At 41.3% G+C, this 16,422-nt stretch overlaps 1 protein-coding gene across 1 annotated transcript in view; it reads right to left on the bottom strand.

Annotated features, from left to right (window-relative positions):
* The window catches only part of LOC311056528 (phosphatidylinositol-binding clathrin assembly protein-like), a 35,691-nt gene that overhangs the window by 12,628 nt on the left and 6,641 nt on the right, over nucleotides 1-16,422 (bottom strand). The window contains exons 2-10 of the mRNA XM_084073215.1: nucleotides 12,782-12,924; nucleotides 11,541-11,616; nucleotides 10,597-10,699; nucleotides 10,151-10,244; nucleotides 9,270-9,381; nucleotides 8,061-8,167; nucleotides 6,271-6,312; nucleotides 2,785-2,870; nucleotides 1,962-2,067 (exon numbers count right to left, since the gene is read on the bottom strand). Coding sequence (XP_083929341.1) covers nucleotides 1,962-2,067; nucleotides 2,785-2,870; nucleotides 6,271-6,312; nucleotides 8,061-8,167; nucleotides 9,270-9,381; nucleotides 10,151-10,244; nucleotides 10,597-10,699; nucleotides 11,541-11,616; nucleotides 12,782-12,924 — 869 coding nt within the window. The remainder of the gene's footprint in view (nucleotides 1-1,961; nucleotides 2,068-2,784; nucleotides 2,871-6,270; nucleotides 6,313-8,060; nucleotides 8,168-9,269; nucleotides 9,382-10,150; nucleotides 10,245-10,596; nucleotides 10,700-11,540; nucleotides 11,617-12,781; nucleotides 12,925-16,422) is intronic.

A 16,422-nucleotide genomic window follows, 5' to 3' on the forward strand; every position in this document is an offset into this window, starting at 1 on the left:
TTGGCTATTTTTGAAAAATCGTGAACATTTGTGCAAATCTTTGAAAATATATATTTTAAACATTTGTAAAATATTTTGTTCCAGGGACCTGAGAAGCAAAGATCTGAGTTAAAAAAAATGCTTGAAAAAAAGATATATTCAAATATTTGCACACATTTGCGTGATTTTTTCCCCAAAAATAGCAGATCTACAAGCTCATAGAGCAGCACTCAGTGCCGCGCTATGAGCCTGGCTAATATTCGACACCGGTATATCTGCTATTTTTGAATAGCCAAAGAAATAAAATGAATTACACAGATGCGTTCCCGGTCTTAATGGTTTTAATAACGCCCCCCCCCCCCCTCTCTTTTTTGGGGTTTTCCTTTCTCCAACAAAACCCTACCACAGCCTGACAGGACATACATACTTGGACTGTGCAGAATCCCTGTTCTATTTTCTGTGCAGTGCTGTTAGTCATTGGGAGTTCAGCGCTAGATCAATGCAGCAGCCAATGTTCTTTGACAACACATCAACAAAGATGTGCATAGCAGAAAAGAATGCCAATGCCTAACGCTTTCCAGATTGGCGCACGCACGACCTCAAACAAGCTATGTAATTATTTCGCTACACGAACATCTAATAGGTTTTTCTGCTCAAATGGAAGCGAAAGCACACAGAACAACGTATGCATTAATTATAGTGTTCTGTGCAGGACTCAGGAGAGGGGGGGGGGGGAAAGAACAACAAGCAGATGGACAAGCATGATAGCATCGTATCACCCAGCGGCACACAGAAACAGTGGTGTTTTTTGCTAAGGAGTACTGTTTGCTACAAATCACATAACATCACAAAGATAGGGGGAATGCCTAGTAAATGGTTGTTCTAAACCCAAGACGGATTGGCAGCTGGTAGTTTGATTCCTCTAACAGACATCCCCACTTGGTCAGGGGAGACATTGTGCTATGAGCTTCAGGCAGTACTAGTTGTCAATCAGTAGGTGTCCTACCCGCCACCAGGGTCTAAACAAGGGAGGGAGACCACCTCAGATGGGATAGTTACATTTTATTGTACCATATAGATTGGTAAAAAAAAATAGGTTATACATTAAAATAAGTTCCGATTGCACCTTTAACTCCAAAGAGTGTACAACTGTAACCAAATGGACCCGTTAGAGTTACATTTGGAGTTACAACCCCATAAAGGTCCATTTCTGAAGGTTTTTCCACAAAGCACATGATTTTTCAACCTGATCAGTCAGTGGCTTTCTTCACTCGATGCCAAAACCAATGCAGATTACATGCATTTCCTTCCGTTTCCTATTGATGAATATCTAAAACATCAAACATAAATCAAAGGTTGCGTTTGGCCGGTAATTACCGTTTTTGCCGTTTTTTTTTAATGACAAAGACCAGAATAATATAATTCCCTCCGGACATCCTGGTCATAAAAAAAAACCACCACAATTTATTATTATCACCGCAAATCAGACACATTCAAATCCTCTGCTCTGCAAGTGCACTCTCTCTCTCTTACACACACACACACACACACACACACACACACACACACACACACACACACACACACACACACACACACACACACACTCATAGACACTTTTAGACCTCTGCTCTGACCGCTAAATCCTACAGGTTGACATTATTGACGGACAGCCCTTAGGGAGGAGGAACATTAACGAATGAGGTGCAAATTGCACAGTAATAAATAGACAGCATTCAGTTGTTTTTATTTGCCCCTATATACTTCATTTACCAGGGTCCCCCAGGGCTCTATCCTTGGCTCTCTCCTTTTGTCCCTCTTACATCAAATCTCTTTTTCCGAAAATAGCCAATCTACAAGCTCACAGCGTGCCACGTTATGAGACTGTAGATTGGCTATCTTTGCCCGAATGTTCGCACCCAGAATAGAGACATTGGGGTTCATGAAGGTTAAGGAATTCGAACTTGTCAAAACCGCCTGACCTTGTGTTGCTGTGGTTGTCTGTTGTCATCTGTCTTGTCGTCGATGTGGCTGAGAGAGATACCGGTGCTAGACAGAGAGGAGACTGCACTGGACAGAGTGCTGGACCTGAAAGTTACACAGACAATGTTTTTTTGGTGAAACCATTAGAGCTCCTGTGGTTTGTTCAATGATCTTCTCTGTGTGACCCATGTTTTGAAAAGCAAAAAAAGAAGAGGCTCTCAGTCAGTGGTGGAAAGTAACTACTGTAAGTACATTGACTTAAGTACTGTAATTTTCAAGGTATTTGTACTTTACTTGAGTATTTCCAATTTTCAGTACTTTTACTTCTACTCCACTACACCTCAGAGACAAATATTGTACTTTTACTCCACTACAATTGTTTGGTACCTTTAGTTACTCGTTACTTTGAAGATTTTGAGTATTATTACAGTACAAAACATACATTAACCACTGCAACCCTACATATACTTTGAAAATAGCCGATCTACATAGCTCACAACGCGTCGCAAAGCGAAGGGTTGTGAGCTTGTAGATCTGCTATTTTCAAAAGATTTTTATACATTTAAAAACTTGTGAAATAGGACGTTCTGCATAATGAGTACTTTCTACTTTTGGTACTTTAAGTACATTTTGATACCAATACTTGTGTACTTTTACTCAAGTACATTTTTAATTCTGGACTTTTACTTGTAACGGAGTATTTCTACATTGCAGTATTGATACTTTTACTTAAGTAAATTATTTGAGTACTTTTCCCACGTCTGCTCTCAGTAAAATGTCACGTCATCATTACTACAGTGTGTGTTTGTGTTACCGGCTTACCGGCTAGCGTTGCAGAACTCCTTGATTTTCCTGCCCTCCAGCGAGGCTAGGTGCTGCTCCAGAGCCTCCAGGAGAGAGCTAGGGGCCTGGGGGAGGGACGGACGGGGCAAGGGGGCAAAACGTTACCAAGAGAGAACAGTGCGGGCAAGTAAGGGAAGACACTTGCTATCCTCTCTCTCTCTCACTCTCACTCACTCTCTCTCTCTCTCTCTTTCATACACACACACACATACAGAGGAAATTATCCTTTAATTCATGTCCACTCATCTCTAGATTCTAGGTTAGAACAGCTCTTTGCGTTTGCATGGGGGGGCAGTCAGTGGGTATTTCATCAGGTTTGATTGGACATGCATGCACAGGTCATTGCTGGATCATGCAAGCAAGTCCACAGCAGAGGCGACAGCTCAGGACAGGACAGAACATTGCATCACTCCTGCAGAAGTAACAGAGTTACAGGACACACAGACAGACCGAAAGACGCACGCACGCACACACACACACACACACACGCACACGCACACACGCACGCACACACGCACACACGCGCACACACACACACACACACCTAACCATCTACTATAAGCCCATGCACAAGAGTGCACAAGACGTTCTTCTTGCATAAACACGCTCGTCCACCCACAACAACAACGCACACACACACAGGAAAGGAAAAATCGCAGTCCTTCGACAAAAGAGTTAACCCATGGATTCCACTTCATGTGTCAGTTCAAATCCAAATACTGCACGTTGAATTGTTTTTAGAGGTTTCAGAGCCAGTGGTTGGGTAAGCTGAGAGCCTCGGGTTTGTCACAAATTGCGTTTCCAGCGACAAGCAAGGCCTTGGAAGCCAGGGAAGTTAACTCGCTGAAAGACAAATTGTCCGGTGAAAACGAGGTATATGCACGTTGAGCATATATCACTTCCAAAGTGAAACAAACAGTGGTGGAAGAAGTTCTCAGATTCTTTACCCATTTAGACCTGTTGTAACTTGTGCTTTGTTAAGTAAAAGTAGCAATACCACAATTCTACTACTTTGTAAAGTAAAAAGCCTCTATTCATACTTTTTTGTACTTAATATACAAAACATTGGAAGTATAAAATAGGGCTTAAGTGGTTAATGTAATGTTTTATAATAATCATCTAAATCTAAAAGTAACTAGGCCTATAGTAACCAAGGTTTTTGTAGTGGAGCAGAAAGTACAATATTTGCCTCTGAGATGAGAGCATAAGTAAAAAGTATTGAAAGATGGGAATGCTCAGGTAAAGTAAAGGTAGGCCTACCTCAAAATAATAATTAAAAAAAACGAAAAATTTAAAAAAGATAAATGCATTCCACAATTTGTGTCTCCGGAAGATATTTGTCCATCTTTTGGCCAGAAAAGCTCTCGAACGTGGACCTGTACAAAAAGACAAACTGTCTAAATGTGGTGCTGGAAATTAAACATGGACGACTCAAATGGCTCGGGCATGTCCTTGGAATGGACCAGGACCGCATCATTCCTAAAGTAGCATTTCCCAACTGGAAAGAGGCCAAAAAAACAACCTGGCGGAGAGCTGTGACATCAGAAATGAAGACGGCAAACCTAACATGGGGCGAGGCACAACATGCTGCACAGGATAGGACCAGATGGAAGCAAACAGTCGCAGCCTTATGTTCCACAGGGAACAAAGAGGATTAACTAGCCTCAAAATTGTACTTAAATACGGTACTTGAGTAAATGTACTGAGTTACTTTCCACCACTGGAAACAAAAGGAATGGATGGGTTTGTTTTGGGACGTTACATGTCATCTCTGTTGGGCAGAAACCTCATATCTCCATATTTGTGGGGGGACATTAAAGCCCTACTTGATCACTACAGTGTCGCACAAAAAGCATCAAAAGTAGCAGATCTAGAAGCTCGAAACGCGGTGTGAAGTGACGCCTTTTGAGCTTGTCGATCTGCTACTTTTGCTATTTGGGGATTTGAATCCTGAAAAGTAACAGTTTTGGACATATGAGGTTTCCACCCGACAGAGACGACGACACATGCGATACCCAGGTTTTCAGCCGGAGCTTTGTGTTTCAGCCTCAGAGAACGACAAGATCTAAAAACAACAACAAGCCCAAGAGAAGAACAGAAAAGATTTCTCATATACTTATTTTTTTATAGGGGAAAGAGAGAGAAATGCGAATTCTGGATATCCTTCTTAAGAGAAATCTAGAATGTGCTACAAAACAATTTGAAAGGAAAACAGACACAAGTCTACAGCTCAGTAGAGGCATGGATCACTTTGTGTTGAATAGGGGCATAGAATGCCCTCATAAGCACTACGAGCATCTACAAAGGTCAACCACACTTAATTTAATTCGTGATTTGACAATGTTCAATTGTGTGCTTATTCAAATGTTTATGTAATACATATGATATCTATAATGTGACATGGAGCACTTATGATGGCATTTTGCACGCCTATCCAAGTAATATTTAGCAAGAACCTATTTAGTAGAAAACCATTCGCTGCTCTCCCCACAGCTAGTGCACAGGGACAATCTTTTCAGGACAAGGTTTGAACAGTGATCATTTGAGTGAGGAACTTTATTTGTATTTTTTATAAAACTACTGTATGCTGCGCTTGACTGAACTTGGAAATAAATGTTTAGATAATCAACCAAGCTTGACTAACTACATTTTTATTTCTACGATAAGCAATCGAATCAAGGGAGAATAAGGCTTGATATTTGCACTGAGAAAATGTCAGGAAAAGACTGCAAGGATGTTTGAGGAGACTGAATTGAAAGCAATTGCCGTTTAACCACATGAACCCTGTCGTACTTTGGGCATGTCAAATGCGAAAATGCAAAAAGAAAATATTCCCAAAAATTCAGGATTGCTTTTTTTTCAGCTAAGATAGCAGACCTACAAGCTCACAATGAGTCACATTGCAGCATGTTGTGAACTTGTATAGCTATATCCGTTTAGTATATCGGGCTTAAGTGGTTAAAGACACATACACTATGCCCCATTACAGACATCTGGAATGGAAAGCTATGCCAAATGTTTATCAACTTAATGCTGATCAAAATGCTAAATGTGGCTATCCTGATACTGTCATAAAACTCAGTCAGATATTTGTTTTGCACAGATTCTGAGTAATTGAGAGTAGCCTAGATCATTTAGCGTCTGCTAAATGCCTAAAGTGTAGATAAAGATAGTATGTACTAATCACTATAAAATAAAATAAATAAAATGCAAATGGCGAGAGAGGGAGGAAGGGTGGAGGAGAGAAGATGGCAGCTGGGTCTGTAGGGTGAGTAGGGAATGAGAGTGTTTTAAGAATGAAGTAACATGGTCCAGCTAAGTCGACTAATTGATTGATTGATTGATTTATCGATTGATTTATCGATTGATTGGCTGATTGGTGGAGTGATTGACTGATCGATTTGATTTGATTTGATTGACTGATTGATTGATTGATTGATTGATTGAGATGAGATGTGGACTGACCTGTGTGAGATCGGGGCTGTCGCCCTGATCTATCCCAACTCGCTGTGTCACAAAAAAAGGGAGGGAAGAGAGGGAAAGGGGGGGTGGGGTTGGGGGGGGGGGGAGGAGGGAGGCAAACAACAACAACAACAACAAAACAAAAGAAACAAAACCAAAATGTAAAGGAAAACAAAGAATTGAAACCAAACCCTCCAAAAAAAACGAACCACAGAATTGAACAAAAAGTTTACGTAATAATAAAAAAAAAGAGGGAGAAGGGGCACGTGAAGGAGGAAGAGGATAAGAGGAGGAAGAAAGAAGAATCAAAACCGAAGCATTCGTTACTTCATGCAGCGGCTCAGAAAGTAAACAAACCAAAGACAACAGAGGAGGGGGGAGGGGGAAGGGGTGGGGCGCGTGCACACGCATACACACACCTATATACCATATTTCTGTATGTGTATATAATATATATATGTACAGTATATATATATATATATATATATATATATATATATATATATATATATATATATATATATATATATATATATACATATATATGTATATATATATATATGTATATATATATTTACATACACACACACATACAGTAGTACACACGCACACGCGCGCCTGTGCGGGCACGCACACTGACATCTGGAGAGCTGGTTTGAAATGAATGGTGTGAGAACACAGGTTAGAGGCAGACAGCAGGTCACAGTGACTGCGGGGTGGAAGTGTGGAACATCCAAAAAGGGAAGAGGACGCTTTGACTAATGTTGACTTTGAACGCAAAGAGGAACGGAGGGGAGGGGAGGGGGGTGTAGGGCACAAATGACACAAAACAAACAAGACAGACATTTTTGTTAGACAGGTAAATGAATGGGTCTTTAAAGTCAACGTTAGTTGTTTTCTTTTTCTCGATTGAGCTGTTGCATCCCCCTTTATTTCTTCTTTTTTTTTTTACTTTTTTGAAATAAGAACCGAACCAAGCATGTGAGAGAAGCCTTTTGACAATGAGAGTTTTTTTTTTTTTAATGTAAAGCTTTATCAATAACAAGTACTGGCACTCTGAATTTGATAACAGCCATAGCAAAATATTTTTAAAAAGAGGAAGGAAGGAGGAAATTAAACAAGAAAGGAGGAGAGAAGGAGAGAGAGAAAGAGAGGGGGGGAAATATAGACAGAAAAAAAGCTTGCCGGGGCATGCAGTGCAGGCATGTGAACAGGCAGCACGCGAGGGGTCTTTGGACAGGAAGCTGTGTATGGAGTAGCTCTCTGATTGGCTACGACACTGCCTGTAAGTAGATCACGATTTTGGCAAAGGCCAAAAGAAGGACAGGAGAGAGAGGAGAGAAATTGAAGGCAAACGAGAAGTAGTACCCTAATCCCCCCAGACTCTGATCTACGATCAGCTGTGATCCTCTGAGTGCCTTCCTCCCTCTGAGGTTGAGGTTAGGAAATGCTGATCCTAAATCAGGTCACACAGGGGGTAAAGTGAACAAAAACATTCCACTGGGGCGATCCAGGCTGCATCTCAATAGGTTAAAGTTGTCAACAACGTTCTTCTATCACTGGACAAGCAATGGTCCCATTTCATGCCTGCTCTGTCCTATTCATGTCAATTCACAGAAGAGAAGAGAAAAGAAGAAACGAGAAGAGACGAGAGGAGGAGAGAAAAGAGAGCAGAGGAGAGGAGTAGAGACCGTTTTACGTTTTTTAACCCTACGAGATGCACTCCAGACCGCCCAGGGGTGTCTTGCTCAACGCATCCTCGGGGGAGGACAGGTGAGACAAACAGACATTACCTCTGCCACTTTGAGGAACTCAGACAGTCTGGTCATCCTGTTGAGGAAGGTCCTGTAGATCTCCAGGGCGTCTTTACACTGGTTCTTCTTCATGTCGAAGTATTTCTCTGCAGAGTGAAGTGCAGGGCGAATCAGAAGAACAGCATATAATTGGTTCCCACCTGGTCTTACTTGTGATCCCACATTTTCGGCCCAGTATTGCTGTTCGCACAGTGAGTACTACTGAACTAGGATGTTGGCTTGTTCATGGCAGCCATGCGGCCACGCGGCAACTGAGGATTCTTCTCATGGTTAACTTATTTGACCTTTAATCACTTTCAACCTGGCATCCCTATTTTGGGATATATTTGTTACAATCTTTCTCAAATAGCGAGAAGGCAACATCTCATTTATATTTCATCATGTTATGAATACATCCACACAGCATGCGAATAATATAACCCAGCGATAAAGCAACAAAAATAAAATCACCAACCTATATGAATGAGGCATCACCAAATTAATAGTTTGATGTGAAATATGCTGGTTTGTAGAATCTCTCAAGGAGACTTTGACAGGGAGAGGAGAGAAATATCTAGACAGCAAAATAGATCCCACAGGACAGATATAACAATAGAAAGTTCCTTTTAAGGGTGCATGGGGCTAGAGATTGTGTTAGATTGAGTTCAGTTACTGAGTCTCCAGCTAAACCATTTTTGTGCTAAGGCGTTCCTGAGATATAACGTTCACAAGGTTGGGACGTACAGACGGACGGACAGACAGACAGACAGACGGACAGACTGATGGACGGACAGACAGACAGACGGGTGCCTAGGTCGAAGCGTGTGTGTTCAATCTTGCAGGTTTATGGAGCTGGTTCACATGCTCTGTAGCTTGACACAGATGTGGTCCACAAGGACACGTTGTCTGTGAACACGTTCATTCACCTTTCTAAAAACAGAACATCCACAAAGGACGAGAGGTGCCTCAAAAGCGTTGCAAAACCCAGCTTTCCATACCACAAAAAAAACAAAAAACATTTAAAATCAGACAGTCCTTGGCGAAAGCACACTTTTGTAACTGAGAAGGGAGAGGATATCCGCACACTGCTATAGTGTGCTCCCGAAATGATTTTTTTTACAGCACCTGTTGTGCGTGCATTCTCTCAGACTTAATATGTTTTTTTGGAAAGTGGCCTAGCTGGTATTTGTGCCTGGGAGAGTGTCTTACCTAGCATATTGATGACCCCTTCATTGTAGGCAGCAAACAACCGTATGGAGTCTTTGAACAGCAACATGAAAGCTGCGTTGATCACACCATTGGTTAACTCGTTAGAGTTGGGCTGGAGGCAGAAAGATGAAAGAGGGGGAGACAAACAAGAAGGAATATAGAAAAAGAGAGAGAGAGAGAGAGAGAGAGAGAGAGAGAGAGAGAGAGAGAGAGAGAGAGAGAGAGAGAGAGACAGACACACACACACATAGAGAGAGAGACAGAGAGAGACGGAGAGAGAGGGAGGTGGTTGAGTAGTTTATTAGAAAAAAAAAGGCATCATGGTCGGTATTCGGTATCATGTTAGTATCATGGTCAGTGTCATGGTCAGTTATGGTCAGTATCATGTGAGTATCATGGTCAGTATCATGGTCAGTATCATGGTCAGTATCATGGTCAGCATCATGTCAGTATCATGGTCAGTATCATGACAGTATCATGGACAGTATCATGTCAGTATCATGGTCAGTATCATGGTCAGCATCATGTCAGTATCATGGTCAGTATCATGACAGTATCATGGACAGTATCATGACAGTATCATGGTCAGTATCATGTCAGTATCATGGTCAGTATCATGACAGTATCATGGTCAGTATCATGTCAGTATCATGGTCAGTATCATGACAGTATCATGGACAGTATCATGTCAGTATCATGGTCAGTATCATGACAGTATCATGACAGTATCATTGTCAGTATCATGTCAGTATCATGGTCAGTATCATGTCAGTATCATGGTCAGTATCATGACAGTATCATGACAGTATCATTGTCAGTATCATTTGGACTGGCAACCTTCTGAACATGAAGTGTGCTTCTGGCTGAACCTAAATGTGTACCTGGAAGTCCAGCAGTGCATCCAGCTGGTTCTGAATGATGGGCAGCGTTTTGATCAGCTTCTCTGTGGTCATGGTACGCATCACACCTTCGGCTCTGCTCACAACACGCACACGCACACACACACACACACACACGCACGCACGCACACGTAAAGGAGAGGATGTACATCAAAATGGTACAGTATATACAGTAGACAATTCTGCATGCCTCTGTGTGTGTGTGTTTGTACTTTGTACTGTGAGGGCTAAAAGTAGAGTAGGATCTCAAAGAAATAGACACTTGTGAGGACAATCATTTTTGGTGTGCGACACTGGCACCCAACTATACTGTAAACAGGGTATAGTTAGTGTACAAACATGTTTTAATGCCATTTATGAAATCCTAAAATCCTAAAATGTTGACGTCCTCACAAGTCACACACGTGTGTATTTGTGGTGTGCATTACCCTCTCTTCATCTTGGTGAAGTCCACCGCCACTAGTCTATAGGACATGGCCTTCTCATTCAGGTAGCGACTGTAACGTCGGATGAAGGTTGACATGTCGTACCCTGGAGGACATGCAGGGCGCACCGTTGTTAGAGACAGTCTCACCTTGACCTTACTTGAAAACCACACGTAGGGTTAAGCTGCGTGTGAGCTCCGGTGTACAGAATACAGGACAGTGTCAAGTGGCAGTTTAACCTTCATTACCACTTAAAACGTTGTTCATTGTACCGATAAAATCTTCAACCACTTTCACCCTTGCGGCACCCTTTGGGCATGTCATTAAGTTTGAAACAAACTACTTTTTTTTCTTGTTTTCCCCCAAATATTAAAACAAATAGCAGATCAACAAGCTCACAAAGATGACGTGTTGTGAGCTGGTAGATTGGCTATTTTTTTTATTGTCGAAGTATAAAACAGGGCTTATGAAGAGGTTGCATCATTTAAACAATAATGACTATGCTATCTCATTCTCAGCTAAATTGCTTGAGGGGGTTCCAAATGGACCCTTACAGGTCCAATTGTACAATTGGAACCAAATGGATCCATACACTCTCTTATGGTGAGTTATGGTGGTCCATGAAATTAAAAAAGTTTCAGAACTACCGATTTACACAATTTCAGGGTATAGCCATTAGGCCATGGAAAGAATAAACACAAAATGAAGTCCATGAAACTCATGTTGAGCCAGTAGTAGTTAAAGATACTCTCCATCCAGCCATGAACCTCCATTTGAACACAGTGTTCAGTTATGGATCGTGACTTCTTTTGTCTGGAACACAGTAATTGAAGTCCAAAGCAGACTCACTGGTAGTGTTACAGAGACAGGGAGACTGGGACAGAAAGTCGTTCCGTTTGACGTACAGCGCTGCTGACTATTCAAATCGCAGGCTGGCCTCGAATTACCTTGTAGTGCAGCCTTATCTAAGAAGTTGTTGAGGTTGAAGAGTGTGTTTCTGGAGGCTAGGTACTGCATCAATCTCTGAAAGGGAAGAAAAGAGCAGGACACAACAGAACAAAGACAGGGAGAGTTCATTATCTGATTGTTGGACGTCACATGGACGTCACTTTTGCAGTGCAGTGACGTACGCGTATGTGTGAGTTTGTATGTATTTGCCAGCCCAACAACCACTGCCGTTGCCTTTACTATGAAATCTATGACCACTCCAAAACCGTTACTTTTCAGGAAATGTGAAGAAAGAAAAAGAAAAAGAAGAACCTGTGTTCTAATGGATCCAATGTAGTTATTACTTAGTCATAAGCTCTTGTTAATACTTTTCATTGGTTCAATATTTATGAAATCCCCATTCATTTTAACTCTCAAAAAATTTAAAAAAATAGCAAAACTAGCTGTCTTACAAGCTCACAACACATTGCAAACTTACAATGGTGTGAGCTTCTAGATCGGCTATTTTTGCTACTTAAGTGCGACTCTCTGGTACGAGTGTCATAAACTGGCATAATTTTACGACAAAAACATAAAAAGGTGAAATATGGAGATTACAAGGCTTCTGCCCCGACAGCAACGAAACACTAATGGACCATGTGACAAGCAGGTCAAACACTTCACTATTGTGTTTACTATAAAAACCTAGAGTAGTATTTGCTGACAAGATAAGCTTGTGTCAGCGTGCCAGCATTACACTGCAGTAAAGTTGAACCGTATTGAATATTTGCATGAACTTTGCCCTCTGTTTTGAACTTTGCGTGGCACGTTTGGTTACGTGGATGTATACAGTAATGTGCAGGGATGTGAGCAAAACAAAGCAACAAGGGGTCAAACCAGTAACCCTGTGGTCTTGTTGGTTCTATTGGAATTTGTGTTGGAGATTGACGTCAGGTGTGTGCGTGTGCGTGTGCGTGTGCGTGTGCGTGTGCGTGTGCTTGTGCGTGTGCGTGTGCGTGTGTGTGTGCGTGACCGCCCTGGAATATGACATTGGGCTAAAATAGGTGAACATTTGACAAAAATAGGTGATCTACATGTACAACTGAACAGACACGTTGTTATACAGCTATTTTCAGCGAAGACATCTGTTTGTTTGTGTGTGTGTGTGTGTGTGTGTGTGTGTGTGTGTGTGTGTGTGTGTGTGTGTGTGTGTGTGTGTGTGTGTGTGTGCACGTACGCGTGTCCGTGCGTGCGTACTCACCTCATTGCCATACATCATGAGGTGGTGCGTGGTGACGAGAGCTTTGAAGACCACCACCCAGCTGTTGCTGGCGGTCCGCTCCAGCAGGGTGTCCGCCAGGTGGGGCACGCTGACGTTCAGCTCATTGGTGCAGTGGATCAGGTCTGTACAGCACACCAGGAAAATAGGCCATCAATCAATCAATCAATCAATCAATGTATCAGTCAAGTTCACTGGCATAAACAGCAATGCAGGAATGAATGAATGAATGAATGCAGAGTCAACTGGTGTATTGTAGGGTTGAACAGTTAATTGAACTAATCAATTTAATTGATCATAAAAAAAACAAAAATCTGTAGATAAAATACGTTTTGGGAGAGGGGGGGGGTGGGTTATGTCAGTTCTACGAGCTCATAATGCGTCACAATGCAACGTACTGTAGATTGGCTATTTTTGTTGTGCAACACAATTGTACGATGAAGTATAAAATATGGCTTATATGGTTTAAATGGTTAATAAGATTAATCAATTTAATCAATTATCAAAAATCTATTATAATTGTTTTGCTTTGATTCGTTGAATCAAAGCTAGAAAAAGGGCTATCTAAAAAAAGGGCTTCTCTGTTATTCGATTAATAAAAAAAAGCTACTTGATAGAATAATCTCTAAGACAATAACTGATAGTTACAGCCGTAGTGTTGCATTCAGACTGGCGAACAGGAGAACTCAGCTTATAGTGAATTATTTTCTTAATTAATTCATTACTTAAAGAAAAAATTAACTGTGCACTGCATGCATCCGGGCTGGAAAACCATCAAAAGCGAGGCGTTGTGAGCTTGCAGATCGGCTATTTTCACAATATTTGCCTGTGGAGCCTGTGGAGTCAAACAAAATGTAATGCATCAACTCCTGCAATTCCAAGTGCTTGTCAGGGTGGAGGGTCCCCAGTTCAAATATGAATATTTTGGGGGGGTCCCCAGTTCAAATATGATTATTTTGAGGGGTTGCGGCTTGAAAAGGTTGAGAACCAATCCTCTATACACAGGTGGGTTGGTATTGAAAAACAACGTGGGCTACTACATCTCAATGTCATGTTATGACTAAACTCAACAGAGGATATTGACTGCAAGACTGTCAATTAAGTATCAACTCGGAAGACGGCAGGTCCAGTCAAAAGTCGATATTCCTATATAGTACACCTTAGGGGGATAATTCACAAACATCAGTGAAATGAATGGCCAGTCCTTGATGTGAATTGACCCGAGCCAGCGTCTGCCCTCAACTCACTCACATAACGTAGAAAGAAAAATTGGCTCGCTATTGCAAATTCATGACATCAATTTTAATGTGAAGTAGCTCAGTGTTGACAAACGTTAGCAGGGTGACAGACATTCAACTGTGCACGACTGCACGTGCAAGTGTAATTGAGTGTCAACATGCATGCGTGTGCGCATTTGGTTTGTGTTTCATGAGTGAAATACGGTCAGGCTTGTTTCACAGTCCAATATGTCTAAAGTCAGTCACTTTAACAACTTTAACACTGGCGTCCCTATTTTGGGCATATCATTGAAGGGGAAAATGTCAAATAAAGTAAAAAATGTTAAATGTAAAAAACAATTGCAACAATTGCACATCTACAAGCTTATACAGTAGAATGACCATTTTCACTATTCATCGTACAACTAAGCATATACAGTATGGGGCTGAAGCGATTAACCCCTCAAATTATGCTTTTACCGTGTAGCCAGTGCATATGAAAATATTCCAGTATTAACCACTTGAACCCTAGCATCCATATACTCTGGGGCTATCATTTGGCTACAATAATTAGACGGGGCCTATTATAGAGCCCTTGGTCATACGATCAACTAACTACTATAGGGTTTAAGTGGTTAAATACCTTTGTCTGTGACCTACTTTTAGGTCCCACAGACACTGGGTGACAGACACTATAGACTAGTAGACAATGGAGAATGTGTTGGTCCAGACTGAGCTTCTAATGGGGGACAGCTTAGAGCAGTGGTTCTCAACCTGTGGGGTGGGACCCCCAGGGGGATCCTCACATGATTTTTTTCGGGGGGGGGGGGGGTCCCCAGATGACAGTAAAGTGACAATGTAGGACTTTTAAGAACTTATAATACCGAAATATCGAAAAGAAAATTACACTTTTATTTATTTTTAAAGACAATTACAGCATCAAAAGTAATCAACAAACTATACTCTAAAAACTGGTCAAACATAGGTCAAATTTTCAGATAATATAAGAAACAGGCAATAAAATAGCTAACCTACAAGCTAAAAAATATATATATTCAAAGGTTTGCACAAAAAGAATGTTCACGATTTTTCAAAAATAGCAGATCTACAAGCTCATAGCTCATAATATGAGCTATGAAAATAGCAGATCTACAAGCTCATATGAGCTTGTACATCTGCTATTTTTGAATAGCCAAAGTCTAAAAGGTAAAAATTATTGTGATGATATATTAACACATTTTGCTGGGGACCCCCTGGAACCCCCTCCAAGGACCCCTGGGGGTCCTCGGACCCCACCTTGAGAACCAATGCGTTACACCATTTGATGCCATTCTTTTTCATCTCTGAGACCTCAATAAAACGACACTGCAAAATCTCCAAATGGAACCAAATGTTCCATGTTGAGAAACAGTGGCTCAAAAGGAAGGAATGCCCCTCAACTGTGTCTTTAAGGATTTTCTGTATGGCTAAAGATTGAAATGTGAAGTATGCATGATGCCTGGATAATCTCAAAAGAATTAACACTAAGAGCAGGTTTTAAACTCTGCAGAACCATTAACAGGCCCTCCATTGAGAGAATGCTGCCGTATTCTAATGCAAAGCAAGACATGGACTTTATTTGACATGACTGTAGCGTGAATTTAATCCGTTCAACTGGATTATTGTACAGACTACAAATAATTCATTAAAAAACATGATCTTGCCGTGCGTGTGCGTGTGCGTGTGCGTGTGCGTGTGCGTGTGTGTGTGTGTGTGTGTGTGTGTGTGTGTGTGTGTGTGTGTGTGTGTGTGTTATTAGTGTGCGGGTTTCGAAGTGTTTTGTCCCAAAAGGAGACATCAACCAATTATGAAGCATGGAAACATTACAACCATTTTCCTGTGTTAACATACAGTATACTTTGTTGACCAGGCCATTGCAATGTGATATGAGCTTGTACTTCTTGTAGATCTGTAAGGGTCCATTTGGTTCCTAGCTATCAATCACATAGCCTCCTGAGGACCCCCTGGAATCTCCTCAAGGGCCCCTGAGGGTCCCGGGACCCCACTTTGAGAACCATTGACCTAGCAGAACCTGCAAACGGTAACTGCACAATCTTTCAATAGCAGCATTCTTCTGACGTAACTCTATGGGTCGTTTGTTTTACTAACATTAAATTCCTACTATGATGATAACGTGAAACATATTGTTTCTGAGAATAAGCCATTTTTACACTCTCATTATTATTATTCAACACAGCTAATTAACGGCATCTTTTGAGACTGAACTACATTAAAAAATTGCTTCAGCTCCAGAATTTTAACATGCATATTTTTTACTGAGGACCGTCAGGGCTTTCCTACAGCGATTGTTCTTAATTACCCCTCTATCTCCACCCACCAATATATTGAAATGGTATTATCTGTAAT

Source organism: Gymnoscopelus microlampas (genome assembly GCF_963454915.1).
Source record: "Gymnoscopelus microlampas genome assembly, chromosome: 12".
Lineage (NCBI taxonomy): Eukaryota > Metazoa > Chordata > Actinopteri > Myctophiformes > Myctophidae > Gymnoscopelus > Gymnoscopelus microlampas.